The 17,749-nt window shown below is 36.2% G+C and overlaps 1 protein-coding gene across 22 annotated transcripts in view; it reads right to left on the bottom strand.

The window, feature by feature from the left end:
- Positions 1–17,749, bottom strand: part of R3HDM1 (R3H domain containing 1) — an 86,590-nt gene that overhangs the window by 30,548 nt on the left and 38,293 nt on the right. For 13 of the 22 annotated variants that reach the window (XM_026088934.1, XM_026088936.1, XM_026088932.1 and 10 more), the window contains 11 exons: positions 17,129–17,170; positions 16,595–16,684; positions 11,990–12,104; positions 8,993–9,071; positions 7,356–7,415; positions 7,136–7,276; positions 4,494–4,602; positions 4,299–4,394; positions 2,784–2,821; positions 2,651–2,701; positions 2,297–2,523 (listed from right to left, as the gene is read on the bottom strand). In XM_026088934.1, coding sequence (XP_025944719.1) covers positions 2,297–2,523; positions 2,651–2,701; positions 2,784–2,821; positions 4,299–4,394; positions 4,494–4,602; positions 7,136–7,276; positions 7,356–7,415; positions 8,993–9,071; positions 11,990–12,104; positions 16,595–16,684; positions 17,129–17,170 — 1,048 coding nt within the window. The remainder of the gene's footprint in view (positions 1–2,296; positions 2,524–2,650; positions 2,702–2,783; positions 2,822–4,298; positions 4,395–4,493; positions 4,603–7,135; positions 7,277–7,355; positions 7,416–8,992; positions 9,072–11,989; positions 12,105–16,594; positions 16,685–17,128; positions 17,171–17,749) is intronic. The other 9 variants (XM_026088947.1, XM_026088951.1, XM_026088954.1 and 6 more) reach the window with 4 other exon arrangements.

Below are 17,749 nucleotides of genomic sequence, written 5' to 3'. Positions count from 1 at the left end.
GGGTCCACTGTCTCTTCAGATACACTAGCTAAGTTTACATGCTCTGTAGACCTAGATAACTCGCACAGAACCAACCCTCCTCCTCCACCCCCCCCAAAACCTACACTTTTTTGCCCTGACAGTTTTCAGATTGAAATCATGAATACATCTGGAAAAAAATCCAGCCGTATGGTAGCTTTAGGCTAAATAGTTTTATGCAACAATTCCAAGTTGAAAGGACTATGAATCAGCTAAATGAAAATAGCAATCACTTTACAGATAGGAAAGACTACAAACATTGCAAGGCAGTGGAGAATCAGACCCTGAGCTTTCCGAAAGCCAACGCATGCAACTAAATGCAATCTTCCAGAAGTCCAACACGGAGAGGTCTATAGAACTTCACTGTTCCTAGAGATCTCTATGTGTACAGTTTATCACACCTTTTACTGGGTCTCTGCTATGATACTTGCAGGACTTGGGGACAGAAAATAATTGGTCAAATATAAGAATTCTTCACCAACAGCCTCTATACAATCTAGAAGAGAAAGCAAGACTAAAAAACAGTACTAAAATGAAATTTATCTATTGTTTGAAATTACTTTGCAGTCCTTCACAGAAATTTATAGTTGCGACCCTTTTACTTGTGTGGATGAAAAGTTAATATAGCTCAAAGCCTTTAGAGATGCCGATTATAAATCTTTTTTCTATTGAAAGATGGACTGAACACGAAGCTATGAATTATAAACAGGGCAAAATAACATAACCCAGCCCTACAACATAATCCTCACTCAACTAGAGCTACTTCAATTACAATTTGTTTACAAATGTATCCACTTCTAGATTATGTAGAGAAGTTAGGCTGAAGCCATCATAATTAAAGCCAATTACACCTTTGACCAAAATGAACAAACAAAAATAATCCCAACACATGCAAAATCACCACAACCTGTAACTGCAGTGAAGCAACAACCACCAAACTAGGCATTCTGAACTTCAGATGCTAACTCTCAGAAGGCCAAAATAGTTTCCAATGAAATCAAGAATCAATTTATGTTCTCGCAATTTAGAATACAAAGCCCTTTAAGAATATATTTTATGTATAACTGTTGTCAGGTTGTAATTTCTTTTCAGGTTATACCAAATATTTTTACATTGCTAAATGAAATAACTCAATATGAGGATACAAATTCAAAGCATATGCAGAAATATCAGAGAAATGTTTTGTAATAAAATTTATATAAGTATACAAGGGACAAACAGAATTGCCACTGATGTACAGCCAGAGAGCTATTTTACTGTATCAACACAGAGAAGTGTGATGATGTAATCATGAGGTAGTGGTGGTCTAAGGGGAAGCAAAAAATTTAAACAGATTCTCATTAGAAACAAGTTTTACAGATAAGAGCAAAGCCAAGCACAATACAGACAAGCAATCACACTCTGCTTTTTTACAGATCTACTTCATATTCTCAAATAGCACCACTGTAATTCACCCATCTATTTCAAACCTCAAAACTCACCACAACCAAGATATATTGCATCAAATAACTGCATTCCAAATGCTAAAGTAATTTACTAAATTTCTTTCAGTTTGACCCACAGAGGATTTACATCCAATTTTCTGAGGTTCTGTTTTGACATCAGTTATAAGTTAGCACACCTTTGAAGCCCAGAATCTTATAAAATGAGTATTTTTCAACTTTTCTGAATCTTACAATAAAACAGTACACTTTGCTCCACTGATCCGAATTTTCAGCAATCTAAAAATTAAATAAAAACTTTTTAGCCACATTCATTTAAGTTCCCACAATGGCACTGAGAGATATCACAACAAATATAACTATTCACAGATTTTATTGCTGTTTTTTCCTAACTAGGATGGTAGCAGCACACAGTTTCCTTAGACTGCACAATGCAGCTTTATCACACTGAAACTAAAGAGATGAACTCTAGTGCAGTTTGAACTCTTAAATACATTTTTGTTTCATATAAAGTACTTATCTTGATAAGAGTTTTCAAATGCCTTGCATGAGACGAAACACATTTAACTTAAACCATCTGTAATTCACTTTTAAATTCTACTTACAAAGTCAAAAGTCTTCATTTAATTTGTAATCTGAATACAAGCACCGTAGGCCTAAGTCTGTAGCCATTCTATGTATGCAGCTCCCACCACACTCAGTGGGAGTTGCACACATGGAGCACCTACGAGACGGAGGCCTTTAGTTATGTACACTCCTGCAATACGTATTAAGTATCAAACCCATCTCGTAATTCACTGCTATGTAACTATGTATTTGTACAGATTTTGTTATACCTGTCTTAGACAGCCTGCCTGTGCTTTTGCTGCTTCCAGAGCTATCTCCTCTTGTCAGAACTGATATCCCACTGAAGCTGCTGGCTTTCGTTACAGCTGGCTTCAGATTGCGGATGGAGCTATCAGAGTCGGTGCTGCTCCAGGGACGGGGTTCACAATACTTCAGCTCATTCTCAGTACTGCTCTGATGGCTGTTGGCTGATCTCCCTGATGCTTCCTTATTGATTCTGTAAGTTATAAACTAAACTTTTAGCACAAGCATCAATTGAAAAACAAGGGAAAAAGAAAAAGAAAATAAGTGAAATGCATGCAGAATACTTTGGGATTTTTTTTTTTAAAGAATGCATCAAATACCTAAATATCTGCCGTCTTTGTTGTGTACTATTAGTTTCTTCCTCCTGGATTCTGTTGACATTTTAATAAGACAGCTTAATATTTATTAATAAAATATAAAAAGGAAACAAAATGAAACTGCAAATTTTCTTACCTTTTATCAATAAGATAATTCTCTTGGGAACAAAGGGACTGAGGAGCAAAAAAAAGAACGGAACTTATTAATGGCATCTAAAAGCCCTACTATATTGCAGAAACAAAACAAAATGCAACTTAAAGTCTTCTATGATATATATGAACTTTCTAAGCATCCTCTGTATATTAAGCCGCCTGAAAAGTTTGCCTCTTCAGTGAACTATTTACACATAAAAAAAAAAAATAAAGTAGGCCCATCTGCAGGAAATAAAACTTAGCATTAGAATAGTTACAATGCTGACCCCATTTTATCTATAACAATATTTTTCTGAAGTTGTTTCCTTGCATTGGACCTTCCCTGCCTTATGTAGCTTCCCACTGATGTGTGACTGGACAGTCTATATAAACAAATTGTTAACACCACCTGGGTTGCCTTGTCTTCCCCTTGAAACCATGCAGTAGAAGACAACACTGGCTACTGCAATAACTGTATTCTGAATTCTTTGGGAGCAAGCACACAAATACTAAAAAGCTGAAAGAATGTACAATTTAAAAGGCTATTTTTAACTCCATGTTATTAACTCTAACTTCTAACATTTAGTACAAATCTTTCTAGGGGTATAATACCAAGATAAATGAGCATGAAAAAGGAGAAGGTAATCTTACATGTAAAAGTCCATCTTTTTTTTGGTAGCTGAAGCAAACAAAAAAAATGCTTTTGAAAAACATTTGGATGTAGCAAATTAGCTACAGAGTTCTCAGAATTCATTATCCTTTCTTCAGAACAAGGATCTGGTTTGGGTGTGTGAGAGCTACAGAAAATGTCAGAAAAAGTGGAGTAATACACACATTTTTGAAAATAAACCTGTTCTGTTTTAGTCAGTATTATTAAAAAATGGCCACACTTACAAAAAAATGCAAGATTGAATTACAGTTTACACTGTGGCATTAAATGATGTCCTGGGACAGATGACATTTTTAGGGCTTGCAAATCATCATTAACACCATAGACCCACTAACTGTTACAGTTGCAGAATTTTCATCCTTCTTGATGATGTAAAAGTCAAGAGAGACTGAATTCCACATTTGACTGAATTTTCATGTATGGGAATTCAAATCACTTTATTGTGACTACTCATTAGATGAATTTGATGTAGACAGAAATGACAGAAACTAGCGTCATTTTTACAGTTATTGCTCTGAGTAACACTTGAAAGGACTGCAGTGCTAAAATTTTGTAACTTAAGTTTCAGTAAGGGGCAAAAAAATGCATTGAAAGAGGCAATGCTAGAGAATGCACTAAAATACTTCTTTAAGGTTGTCTGAGCTTGATGCAGTAATCATTAAAAAAAATTTTTGTAGTAATTTCAGTATTATTTAAAACTCACTCAAGGCAAACTAATAATTCTTATCTGCTTAGTTCCCTTCATATACAGAAAACTAAATGGAAAGAAGCATCTCTTAAAAATGACACATGAATGTGTATATATGAAGCAATCTGACAAAACACAGTAAGATTTTATGTGATACATACATCTTGTGCAAATATTCTCTCTCTAGCTCTCTGATATTCTTCTTCACGTTCTTCTATGGATTTACTTCTTCTGTCATCTTTTAATCGTATTCTCATCTAAATTAAGTGACACAGTGTCAACTTCTAGAGGAAAATAGTATAAATATACAGGCAAACATATCCAGTTGAAGAGGAAAATAATCCATATGCAGTTACCTGGTTGTCATCTTTGTCTAAACTAGAGTTATCTCTTTTAAGGATGTACCGTTTCTGAAAATCATCACTCTTCTCATCCTTTATATGCTCACAAAACTTTTGGTCAGGTCTACAAAAAGTCATTAGAAAGAAAAGACTTACGGGTTTGTAAATGTATACTATACACAGTGGAACCAAATGATGTATGTTTGATTAGCGTTGCATATATTCAGTATTCTAACTGAAGTGACAGATTTTTGGCAACAGTCTATCGCCCTGGCAATGGAAAGGGTACCAAAAATATTAAGATGTTCTGTGCAGCTGACAACTCCTGTTCCTGAGGCATAACAAACCTGCTTTTAAAATCTCTTCCTTCAAAGTTTTTGCTTCAATTTCCAATTAAGGTGGCAAGCAATCACATGCCCTTGGGGAAGCAGAAGTGCTCTTGAATCCAGACTTGTGCCGTGCAAGAGACATTGGGCATGCATGGAAGTGATGATTGCTGCCTTCTGCTAGAGCTGCAGTAACTCAGAATTCATTTCAAAGGAAAACAGAAGATAAGGAGATACATGTAGGAGAAAGTGTTCAAACTTGCAAACTTTGAAAACAAAAATAAAGTAGAAATAAGCAAGAGAAGAAGAATGATACAGTGATGCTGGCAAGCAAGAACTTCAAAACACCACAGTGAAAGGATGAAGCAACAAATTATACAGAGTCTTGGTATTTTATCTACTTTGTGAAAAAGTAATGAGATTTTGCAAACTATTGTTATCAAAACTATATACCAACTACCTAGACAATAAAATTACTAGTATGGTATGAGATGTTCTCAGACAAACCAGGAATAATTTGCCTGCTAAAAAACATAACATATGTATACTCTCTATTTCTGTTCATTTAGTACTCAGGGCATTTATATAAAATCAGGAGATCTTTTTCTGTTAAACAGCCAAACCTAACTATTAGTTACTGGATGCCCAAACATAATTAGCAGGCATTTCAGAGAACCTTTAGACTCTCTTACCTCTTTCTTTTAAAGGTCCCTGAATTTACTGCCCTGCAATCACCAACTTCCCACTCCACTGAGACGTCCCAGTATGCACTGGGTTGTTGATGTCAGTAACATCACTGATCGGCGCTGGAGCCGGGAATCTGCCTATGAGGAAAAGGTAAGTTTGGTTTTATTCAACATGGAGCAGATCTCCAAGGTTTTCTTTCCAAATTCTTATTTTATATCCAAAGTGATTTAAAATAAGAATACTGAAAACATTAAGAATCCTAATGTCTACAGGTTAGATGAAATGCCTGCTAATTAGTAACTACAACTATAGGGGGCTTCCAGAGGCCATAAGGTTTTAACTATATAAATACAGTTAAAAAAAAAAAAATCATAAAAATTAAGGAATCATGTTTTAATAATTCTTATTCCACACCTGAAGTGACAGTCTAGGGATGCTAGCAGATACAGAGGCAACGGGTTTGAGATGTATGCCTTTACAAGTAAATTCAGACAGAGAATTTATAGTCAAAGCAAAAAGTAGTACATGAATATATAAAGTATTTAATATACATTCAAACTCTATATGTTTTCTGAAACCTTCTGAGGAGGAAAGTATTTACTTAAGTGAAGTTCCAGTGTGACACTTCAGTTCTACTGACTCCAAAATTAGGGCAGATAATTAGATTTTGTTCCTCAAAATTTAGGAGGAGTCTATAGAGGGACAGTGATTAGGATACAGGAGCTGTGAACTATTTCCATGCTCAAATTACAGAATACTTAAAGAAAGGTGTCATGCAAGTGTTTTGAGTTAAAACTAGAAACTAGGTGCTAAAAACTTAGTTATGCCAACACATTAGTCCTTCACCTTTCTGAAAGAGAAACAGAGGAGGAGAGCGCAAGGACTCTGAGCGCAAGGAGAGGGCAGAGGACAGAAAACAGATGGGTCCTGTTAATGAAACGTCAGCTGTGCGTTGCATTTGGAGACGCCGTGAATCCAGTGGTACCTTCTGTAACAGGGATATTCCTAGTGGTTTCACCAACTCGCCAGCCCTCACAGTAAAGTAGCATGCCATGACTTGTTAACCTGGTGGATACTTCTGCTGATGAGACATGTCTCCCCTACTACATTTATTTTGTAAGGCAGTGCAAGATCTATAAGCGACATGATTCCATCAACAGATTTCCATGCCTAAATTTTCCCAATAGATTCTTACAGTACAAAATCCAACGTTCTACGGGTCTTGTCCCCTACCCTCACCCTATCGTAAACTGCCCTGTTCTAGGTTAGGGGCTGGTACTGTTTTCCAAAGAAAAGAAGAATGCACTTGAAGCTGGTGTAAATCTTGAAAGAGATAAATAATTTATAAAAATTCATATTTTATGAGAACACAGTTTGTAATACATCTCTGCAAGAAAACCAAAAAAAAAGTCTTAGTTTACAGATAACATTCTTTTTTCAAATACTTTAAACATGAACAGATCACATCATTACACAACACTGGAACTTGAGCCATGGAGATCTTGCAATCACCTCTCCTTGCTGCCCGGTTCCCAATGAGTGACTATATTCCTATTGCTACAGATGCAGCATTATTGCTTAATATATCCCAGATGTTAAATCCATGCACCAAAAACAATTCTTTTCAAGACTTTTTACACTTACATTCTTGTATTGCTAGTTTTATTTACTATGACTGACTTCCCACTCTGGTCCACGTTGTGCTCTAATCCAAAGTAAGCAGCTACCCTGTGCAACAGCATTCTATGGTAAGATGTCATTGGGGGAAACTTTTTTCTTGGAACTCTGGAAGAAAGGAATAGTAGCTTTACTGAACAACAGGAACACTCCCAATTTTTTTTTCCTATAAGAGTACAGTACTTACTCATTATTACCAATGAAATCTAAAATTTCCTGTTCTAATTTCAGCAGCATCATTCTGTCCCTGAAAATAAAAACACAGCAACTCACATATGAGACACTCCAATAACTGCAGCTGTATTCATCTTAAGAATACACAGATAACATCTGTGATCAACGGATGATGGCAGACTGTAAACAGGACCACCAAGTATCAAATCCAGTTTTTTGTTTGTTTTCTAAGGAAAAAAGTATTCATTTTTCACTGATTTTTCTTTTTTTTTAATTGAACCTGCCTAGTAAAACAACTGTTTTCATCTCAGAAATCAGACTACAAAGATCCTCCACGTAATCTCTGTTGAATAGGCTCAGCAGCAAGTACAATTCATTGAGAAGATGGTATCAAGAAGGGAAAACAATAACTAACGTGGGTTTTTCTTGGTCAACATGGGTAGTAAGATTCTCAGATAGGCCTCAATTGGCCCTTCAATTGTGAATTGGGTCATGGAAATTCTTGAGACCAAGAGTGACTAGACTACAGATAATGGAAAGGGTTGTACACATCTACAACCAGAGGAAAAAGTTGAAGTGGGCACATGTTGCAATGAGATGAGATGTTAAGAGAATAGGAAAAAGCTAAAATTCAAGGTAATTGAAACAAACGTAAGCTGAAACATCATAAAATAGAAATTCTAAAAACGCTTATGCCAGTTTCAGTAGACTGTTAACACATAATGAAATTAATTGTCTCACAGTTCATAATTTGCACACGTCAGATAATTAAGCTTCCCAGTTACCGGGCATGTAAACCCACAACAGACTTTCATCTGCAACTTCATATTTTCACTGGGATGCTTTATGACTTCAAATAGGACCAAAGTAAGAATCTAAGAGAGATGTGTGCTAGAGGTTCTCTCTGTAGGACAAAACACTGTGGGCCCCTCATGATAGCCCCTTTTATATTTTTTGCCAACAAAATAGAATCTCAACACATTATCACACTGGAAACCATAACTGTAATATGGATAAATAATAAATAGCAGTAGAATAGCCTTTGCAACAGCAGCACAGTTCCCTAGAGTTCTTGCCTTGTATGTATATCCACAGTCCTAGTAATAATTCCTACTGAGGAAAAGGGTAAACAAGACAGCAGCATACTGCAAACCTCAAAGCAGCAGAACCACATCAACTATGTTACTAAAAAATAACAGACTTGAATTAGGTCAGATCTGGTTCCTGATGTGCAGAGTAAAGAGTATAGTTATATGGTGCAGCTTAAAAGAAGCTTCTTTGTCTGTAAATTCAGTGCAAGGCAGATTAAAATAAAAGGCAGTTTGGTCTCTAACAAGCAGATACTAAAAAAAGTGCAAATTTTAGAGACACAATATTGTTAGCATCCCCTGAGACAGGCTACTGCACACAGACAGAACTCATCGTTTGCTCCTTAAACATGAAAAGTATTTAAACCATTTCAATGTACTGACTCTCTGCTTCTGTAACACACACATTACAATGGACTGGTGTTTCAGAGAGCCTGCACAACAAAACGTCATCCTAAATAACTGACATGCAGTGTTACACATTTAAGGGCGGGGGGGAAGAAGGTGTTATACTTCTACTAACAAGGAAGAAAAACAGAAAATTAAATTCTTCCATGCTTACCTGGGATTGTTTTTTAATGTATTTACTAAAAATTCATGAAGATCTATGCCTGTGGAATCTGTGTATTCTTGGCTGGAATCTAAGGGTGGGGAGGAAGAGCACAGTTACACTTTGAAAAAAACATTAATATTCCCCCCCACACTTACTGCTGAAAATCATATTTATGTATGAATACTGTCCAAATATTAAGCATGTGATTCCCAATATTAAATACTTTCAGTTTCCAGAGAAAAGGCTCGAGTAAAAACCCAATCCCACAAATGCTCCCTCTAATCCCCCAGTTCAACATGTAACACAGAACAAAGACTTCAGCAACACTGCCAATCTATTAACAAATAGCTACATATTTTCAAGCAGTATATCACATTGAGACACCCAACTTCCATCAGTTCTGCGAGTTTTCTCCAATACACTACATTGCACTGTTGAACGTACTTCGGTGGACCAGCAATATCCAGTAATTTAGAATGCAACAGTTTCACTTTCACAATTCTTATTTTGTACTATTACAAACCCTTGTTACACTGGACTTGGTTTCAGTGAAACCAGAAAGGAGGCAGAAAGCTATGGGACTTCTCCCTGAAAATTTCTAAAAATCATCTTGTGAAAATATTTAAAGTTATGTTTTATGCTTTAAAATCTATCACAGAAAGAAACAATGTTTTAAGACTGTACCCCAACACTAGATCTTCCCTTACATAAACATCTTTGACAGTTCCAGATCTTAGCATTAAAAGCCAGATGGGTCTCAATATTTTTCTGGAATTAGACTTCTTTCAAGAACTACTTAAGTGCCAACCTCTTCTCAAGTTAGGCACGGCTCAAACTTGTGCCTAGGTCCCAGCCACTCCAGGCCTTTGGTGGTCAGTTTGGGGTGCCTTTATGGCTAATAACCTTTTATTAGCAATGAGAGGACTACTACCCAAAGAAGAGTAGGAGTCAGTGGACACCTAATCCACGCAGGCTTTTTCATTAGAAGTAGAAGCAGCAGTGCCAGGAGAGCTGCCTCTTGGCACAGCAGGGAGCTGGATGACCCAAGTGTTCAATCTCCACGAGACCTGTGTTTTTCCTGAAGATACTCCAAGTCCACCTGAAGACTGGGAATCCCTAGTTCCCTAAAGAATGACAGTGAGTTCCTGTATCAGCAGAGCTAGTTATGCTATCAATCCTGCCTTAGTAGTTATCAACCAAATAGAAATGACACCAAGCAAGTCTGAGCATTCAAGATTCGGAATTACTTTTGGTTCTGAGAAGGGAAAAACAACATGTCTAGTAAGACAACTCTAAGGCTGAATAATTATATACTTAAAATTGGCAAATTAAAAAAAAATAAAGTGCACAATAATTTAGTGATAATTATTAGAAGGCTGATGCTTAAATTTCATCATTTTCTATTTCAGCACATTTCAAACTGGAAAGCAATTAGCCTCCACAGGAGATATTATGCGAATTTAAAACAGCTACCTACTTTAGCCTTTTTTTTCCACCCTGTTTTCAGTTCCTCACCATTGCCTAAAGTAGTAGTTGTTTTTTTCATTTAAAAAGGTGAGTGGGTACTTTAAAATTTCAGAATTAGTTTTGTTTCCAGGTTGAAAAGTCAACCCGACTGACACTACCAATCATGCTGCACTTCAGATTTCTTATGGATAGGTGTTTGCAACCTATGAGTAAAAAGTTAAGCAAAGCACTATAGGGTATTCAACTGAGTCAACTAAGGTGTTTGAACATTAGGATGCTGGATTTTATGAGTGCCTGGCAATTTTAGGGGCCAATCCAACACCAATGACTTTGGGAGAGTCAGAGGGAGAGTTTTGTTCCAGGCTAAAAAAGCAAAAGATTTTCTGCAGATAGAACAGATCTTCAATTCAGACTGCAGGAATATTACAATGAAAATATAACACTCACTGTTTTTACTTATCTAGCTCCACCCTTACTCCAAAATCTTAAAAAATAAAATAAAAATCTAGACACTATCAAAAGTAATGAAAAATAAAACAAGAACATTGACTTCTGCTGAATAAAGATTAGAAAAAAAAAAGTACAAACATAGCTGTCATGCTCAGTTGTGTCTCACAAAACCTGTAACAACGAAGTCTTGGGAATAAGAAAATAACCTCTAATGGTCCTAGTAAAATAAGTTTTCCAATGAATACTTGGACAAAACTGAGGCAACGGAGATGTGCTTGCTGAAACCTGGTTGTGGGACTGATTCCCTCTCCAGCTCAAAAGTGTTTGATCTGTTTGCTACACTTGTTAAAAGATGATTAAAGTTTATACAACGACCTCCTGGAAGCAAACTGCCTTTTCTCTGGATATTTTTTACATATACATGCAGTACATAACCTACTACCTGATTAACATAAAGATATAGCCTATAGTTGACATTTCAGTATTTGTTTCAAGAAACACAGAAGTCATTTCACAAACAGATACAATGAAAAGATAGGATCTGATAGGATTCGAGTTTTTCAAATCTTGACAAGTGTGCTTAAGCGCATAAAACGTATTTTCTCTATTCCTTAAAAAACAAAAACAAAACACTAACAGAGGAAAGGGAACCTGACTTTTCAATAGGTGACAACTCCATCTGTACCTATAAATTTCCACTTCCATCCACGTAATAAAAATCTCTATTTATGTATATGCTACTTTAATGTACTGACACGAGTAAAATGCAGATCCACAACTGATTTTCTGTTTACAAGCTCAGACTATCATATATTCAGGTACCCAAGACAGTTAGATGTTAATGACTGATATGCAAAAAATCTCTTGTAGTTAGTGACTGATATGCAAAAAAGCTCTTGTAATGTGCACAAAATGTACATATACAGACAACAGAATTTTGAAGAAATGAACTTTTAGTCTTGAGAAGATGATGCTTATACAGTAATTCACAGGAGTTTCCCGTAGCCAAAGCTACTCAAGGTTATTAATATGGAATTCTAGATAGAGATATAAAAATAGAACTTAAAAGCAGAGTAATAGATGGCAAACCTCTTGATAACATTTTTCTGGGCAGTTTATCACTTGACTTTTCCTTTTCCGTTTCATCTTTTGCGGGCTTTTCTTCTTTCTCAAAAGACTGTGATAACTGGATCTGGATTTTCTCCTGTCAAAAAGTAAAAATTAGTCCTCATGGAAATTATTTTAAACTATATATATACCTGCATGAGAACTGTTTTGTACTCTACTACCTGCATACTGAAGAAGTAACAATGAAAACAACTGTCTTCATATTCTTTGTAATCATGCATGCACTTTATGCAAACACAAAATGAAACTATTTATCAGTGAATCAAAAAACTATAAAGACAACTAATATATGTGGTATTTTAGAACTTGCACACGCTTCCAGGTCATAAATGCTATTTCAAAATGAATCTAAAATATCTATCTTGAGGCATCTATGAAAATGTTCCAGTTATTTAGGCCCATAAATTGTACACATCATCTAAATTTTTATACAGCTCATCACCCATGATGCTTTTTCCACCCCCCCCCAGTCTTCATAGTTCTCTACTATAAAAGCTTGTTTAAAGTTTTGATTTGGTTCATACCAAGAAAAAAAAATTAAAACAAAAAGTTTTAAATCTATTTAAGATAGACCAGCAATCCAAATTTCACAAAAAGCAAAAATTTACAGTTCAATATATAAAGACAGAATTTGCAAACCATATCATTACCAAGACTTAGATTCTTAACTTGCTGCATGATTCAACAAAGTAGCTTTATGTGTAATCATCTCAAAATCCATGTTTTTATACAACTAGACAAACTATTGTGGATGTTGTTTCTCATGTACAGCAAATAAGAGTTTCCCTTTTTAATTCAAATGATATAGTGGTCCCCTAATTATGGGAAAGTGGATAATTTGTTCTTCATGTCAGTGAAGGACACACTTTTTGGATAACAAAGCCAGATGAGGTAGAGAGTAATCCTGTGTCCGAGAGATGCTGAGAGGAGGAGCAGGAAAGTAGCAATCCTGTAGGGGACTCCCCCCATTCCTTCTACCCTGAAGCCCCTCAAATGTCAATTCTGCTCCCCCAGAAGCCACCAATTGAGTTTATGCTACCATTCACGCTACCCTAGAGCATCTAGCTCTTCCCAGCCCAGAGACCCATGCAACCTGCCCCACATCCATTTTTTCCTACCACTCTTCTTCCATCCCACACCAAACCCTTTCCCCATTCCAAGTCCTCACTCTTCCTTCAAACCCATTCTTCCCCATGTTTTTGCTGTTCTAAAGCCTTCTCAGTCACATATCCAGCTACCTGCTATAAACTATTTCTAACCTCTCATACCACAAAATTGGTCTTACTCACGAAAGCTGTCTAGAATTAAACGTGATCAGGATTCACCAAGGCTAATGTTTCACATGCAAGCACATCCTTGCGCAGCCTGTAGTCAACTGTAGTCAAGCCCCAGCACACCAAATTGCTCCCTACCTTGGTCCTTTCTGAAATGGACAATGGGAACCCCTGAGCTTATGAGGCTACAGTAAAAACTAGTTTCAAAATTTGTTTTTGGAGAAATGACCATTTAAAAATTATCTTACAGTGAATAAACAAATAGGGTGCTAGTTTTACCAACTCTCGTTATTATTGCTTATTAAAATTTCAAATTAAATATTTTAAACTCATTAATACATATATATCCTGCAAATCAGCATTAGAAATAAGAGCTGAGCAGTCTTTTTGAGGTCATTTATACCCAAGTCTGACAGAAACTGTTACCAATCACTAATAATGACTTCATCTGTAACATTATTTCCTAGTCACGAGAATTCACTTGATTTCCAAAATAAAACTTTGCATTTCTCACCATACTTTGAACCTGAATATAACACAAATGAGCAACCTGCTTGTCACTGATAACCGCATTACACTTCAACTGTTCACCCAGTAGCTACATAATTGTTTGTTATTTAAGAAAAACAAAAAAAGCACCACGGCTTATGTCTTTAGAAATTATTTCCAGCTCAAATTCACTGATATAATAAGCAATTTTCTGTTTTACAATAACACTCTACAAAACATCATCAGTAATGACAAGAATAATTTTCATACTGTGACTATTTTTATTCATTAGAAAATTGATCTACTAACTGCTCTAAGCTCATCCAAAGTAAAAACATGCAGCAATACTTAAGTCAGAGGATTACAACAAATGATTGCTTTTATATTTCTTTCTCCAACAGCAGGAAAAAAAAAAAAAAAGGAATAGCCATGTGAAAAACCAATTCTGCTACTACCACCAATTCTATTTCAAAGTGTGATACAGAATTGTATAACAACTGCTTTTTCTTATGATTTCATGGTATAAAAACTGTAGCATCTAATTAGATTTTTCTGTAGCTTTCTAGTCACGCATCAAGTAGGTCATATTTTTCAGTTTCTATTCCCGAGAATTCTTTTAATCTTTCCCTAGTGGTAGCAGGTCTCTACCAGCATACTGATTTAACAGAATCCTCGCAACCACCTTCCTACCCAAAATCCTCATTCCTTTGCCTTTTAATACGGGTCTCCAAAACATTGTCTTCACTGCTAATAAATCTCAGTTTCCTAGCCCACAGAGTACCCTAGTATTCATCATCACTTTTCGCTTCCTGCTATTTGTCGCTTACTTAGCTCTGGACATGGATATGTTTCTAAAGACTACGCTCCTTTGCAAAATGGCCAGTTATTTTAGTCAACAGATCATAGCAGCAGGAATTGTCACCAAATCCTGATACTAAAAAACAAACACCCCCCCCCACACACACACACATGCACAACCCCCCAAACAAAAACCAAACCCTGAAAAATTCCTCCAGCTTAAAACACTTGAGAGAGAGTCAGGAAGCATTACAGAATTTTACTCAAAGGACCTACATTTACCAGCAATCTCAAACTATCTATAATGGGAATTTACACAAGTCAGTATAAGCTAACTAACTTCATGGACACTGCTCTTTATTTGTTTTTCCTTTGGGCTGTTTCATTTTGCTAAAGAAGAAAAAGTTAAATCCTTCAGAGATGTATGTTCTTGTGAGCCATAATACCACTACTTCACATGAAACCAGTTTTTCCTTAAAAAAAAAAAACACAACGCACAAACCCACATATCCCTTGCTAGTGTTTGTACTTCATGCCAGAGCACAGAGAACCAAAACAATCCCAGCACCTAATATTTAGGCAAATAATGGCAAAAAAAAAAAAAAGGACTTAGTGTATTTACAAAGATAAAAGATTAATTTGATCAGTTATATTCTTCCTTGTGCAATAAATCAATAAGCTACTACTTCTATAGCACCTTTACTTAGCAGACTGCCAGTGCTTGTAACGACTAAAGCTTAAAATTTGCAAAATCTTACTCAGTTCCTCAGTAATTAAGAGCATCTTTTCCCATGTTGCAAACAACTGCTCAAGAAAATATAGAAGAATATTTCAGAAAATAAATCGATTTGCCTGAGACCTTATCTGGTCTAGCACCCTTTTCATTATAGCCTTCTGCTAGAGATGAGGAGACATAGCCAGCAGTGATGCAGAGTGACATCTGCACCTCTGCATGCCTGGGAGTTTCAAGGCCAAGAGCCGCTGCACACACTAGCGTGGAAGGGGCGACTGATAAACAGTTGCAGACAAGACTAACGAGGTATTCCAAAACAAGCACCAGTTCATAGGTTAGTAAGGATATCTTTGATCCTATCAAAGCTAACACTTTATAATCATTAAAAAGCAGGGTTCTTCAGGATTCAAGTATTACCAGCAACTTTATTCTTCCTTACTCTTAAAAGCCACTTTTAGTACAGACACAAAACTAGAAATCATTTTTCAGGAACAGTCTCATTGATATTACAGAGCAATGATACCAACTTTTCCAGCAAGAGGAAGTTTATTCTAATGCCAGGGAGGGCCATACAAGACAGCCTCTCACTTCCCCTAGCCGCTGGACCTCCCACGTATGCAAAGCACAATTAATGTATACATATCATGCTTGACAATCTTTCAAAGTGCAGCCACCAGCAGATTGCTGCTTACACAAGAATTTGTCCATGCCATTCCCAAAAAATCCTTGGGAAAGAAAGCAAACTGGATGAGGAAGTTGCCTGTATGAGTTGTTCTAGGAGGTCAAGTAAGACCTATGGCCCATCGCTTGGGGACTCTGGCATCAAAAACTGCAACAACAAATTCCTACCTCCAATCCTTCTCTTCCACATGTATTTCTCTCTGGTTTCGAGTCACCAGAACTTACAACTGTAAGTTCCCTAAATTTAAAGAGCTGGTAAATTATGCTACGTATTAATCACAAATTTGTTCTTTAACTGTCTTAATGATGGCCCCAGCATTTAGGCAGTTTAAAACTGCCCCAAAGTCACTGTGACATTAGAAAGTTAAAATAACCAACAAAACCCCTCTTCCTGTTCCCCAGACACCACCCCAATAGTAGTCCAGAAAAATAAAGCAACAGTTTCTTTGCTTGATATTACTAACTCTGTGAAAGCTGTATTAAAAAAAAAAAAAAAAAAAGTGGTGTCTACGTAGTTAAAGGAGTGCCCAAAAGACTTGCTTTTGAATAAGTTAGTTCAAATCATTTCAGAAATTTCAGCAACATTTTTACCTGGAGGTCCTGTGATATTTCAGCTGTGGGAGGTGGTGGATATTCTTCACATACAGCAAGGCTCCGAACTAACTTTAACTTTGTGTTTGACTAAAGGAAAGTATGTATAATTAAAAACTCCAGCTTTAAAATAAATAAATACCTTAAGCTATTACTTTTCAATTTAATATATGTAAAACAAATTGGCTGAAAACTGCATTTTAATATTTTAAATAGTGTAAGGAATTTTCTGTATGAAGAAAAACCCAAACAAATGCAGCTTTTGAAGGCACTGTCAGCACAACAGAGCACAGCTAATGAAAAGTAAATAAACTCTTTGGAAAAGAGCTTCTCTCCGTAACAATAAAAAGCCACTAAAAATATAAAGGCAAACCACAAAAGCAGACAACTAAGCAAGACAAAAATCCAACAGAACAAAACAAAGCTGCATTGCCAAAAATAAAGGATAAAACTAAAGGCACTTTTCACAAAGTAACAAGGCTTCATCAAGCTTGAAGGACTTCCTTAGCATGCCAGCACACAAGTCGACTGTACCTTTGACCTTTTTGCTGTCTGTCCAAAAGACTGCACTGGCCGCTGAATGATAGGCACAACAAAAAAGGTTTATATTAAACTTCACAGTTCAACTTTATTAATACAAAAGTCTATATAACAGAGAAAGTTGTAATAGTTACTACCATCATGATTGTCATATCTGTGAAATGAGCAACAGGTGCTTTTGGCTGAAGGATTACATGCTTTTTTTCCCCCATTTTCACCGGGTGAAATCCTTGATCTTTCTTCATTTATCAACAATGGATATTACAGAAATTTAACAGGAAGCAAACATTCTTGTTCAGTTCTGCTTAGTAAGATCCAAACAGCTGACTCTCTTAGCCAGCTCCTATATTTTAAATTCTCATGTCCTAGTTTCCTTGGCAACATGACACTGTTTTATAGATTTGCTTCCAGTTCCTGAAACCTACCTGCAAAGATGATTATATGAGAAAAGCATTGCTTTGACAAGGGGAGCAGATAATGGCCTAGCATTATCGGAGTAAAAATTACATTTCTTTTTCTCTTAGGAGCTATAAACACTGACTTTAAAAAGGGACAGCTAATGGTCAAAACTTTTTGGCCCCCTACGTACTTGACAAAAATACTACCCTATAGCAT

This window comes from Apteryx rowi, unplaced genomic scaffold, assembly GCF_003343035.1.
Source record: "Apteryx rowi isolate R43461 unplaced genomic scaffold, aptRow1 scaffold_8, whole genome shotgun sequence".
Taxonomy (NCBI): domain Eukaryota; kingdom Metazoa; phylum Chordata; class Aves; order Apterygiformes; family Apterygidae; genus Apteryx; species Apteryx rowi.
This window is presented reverse-complemented; position numbering and strand designations above follow the sequence as displayed.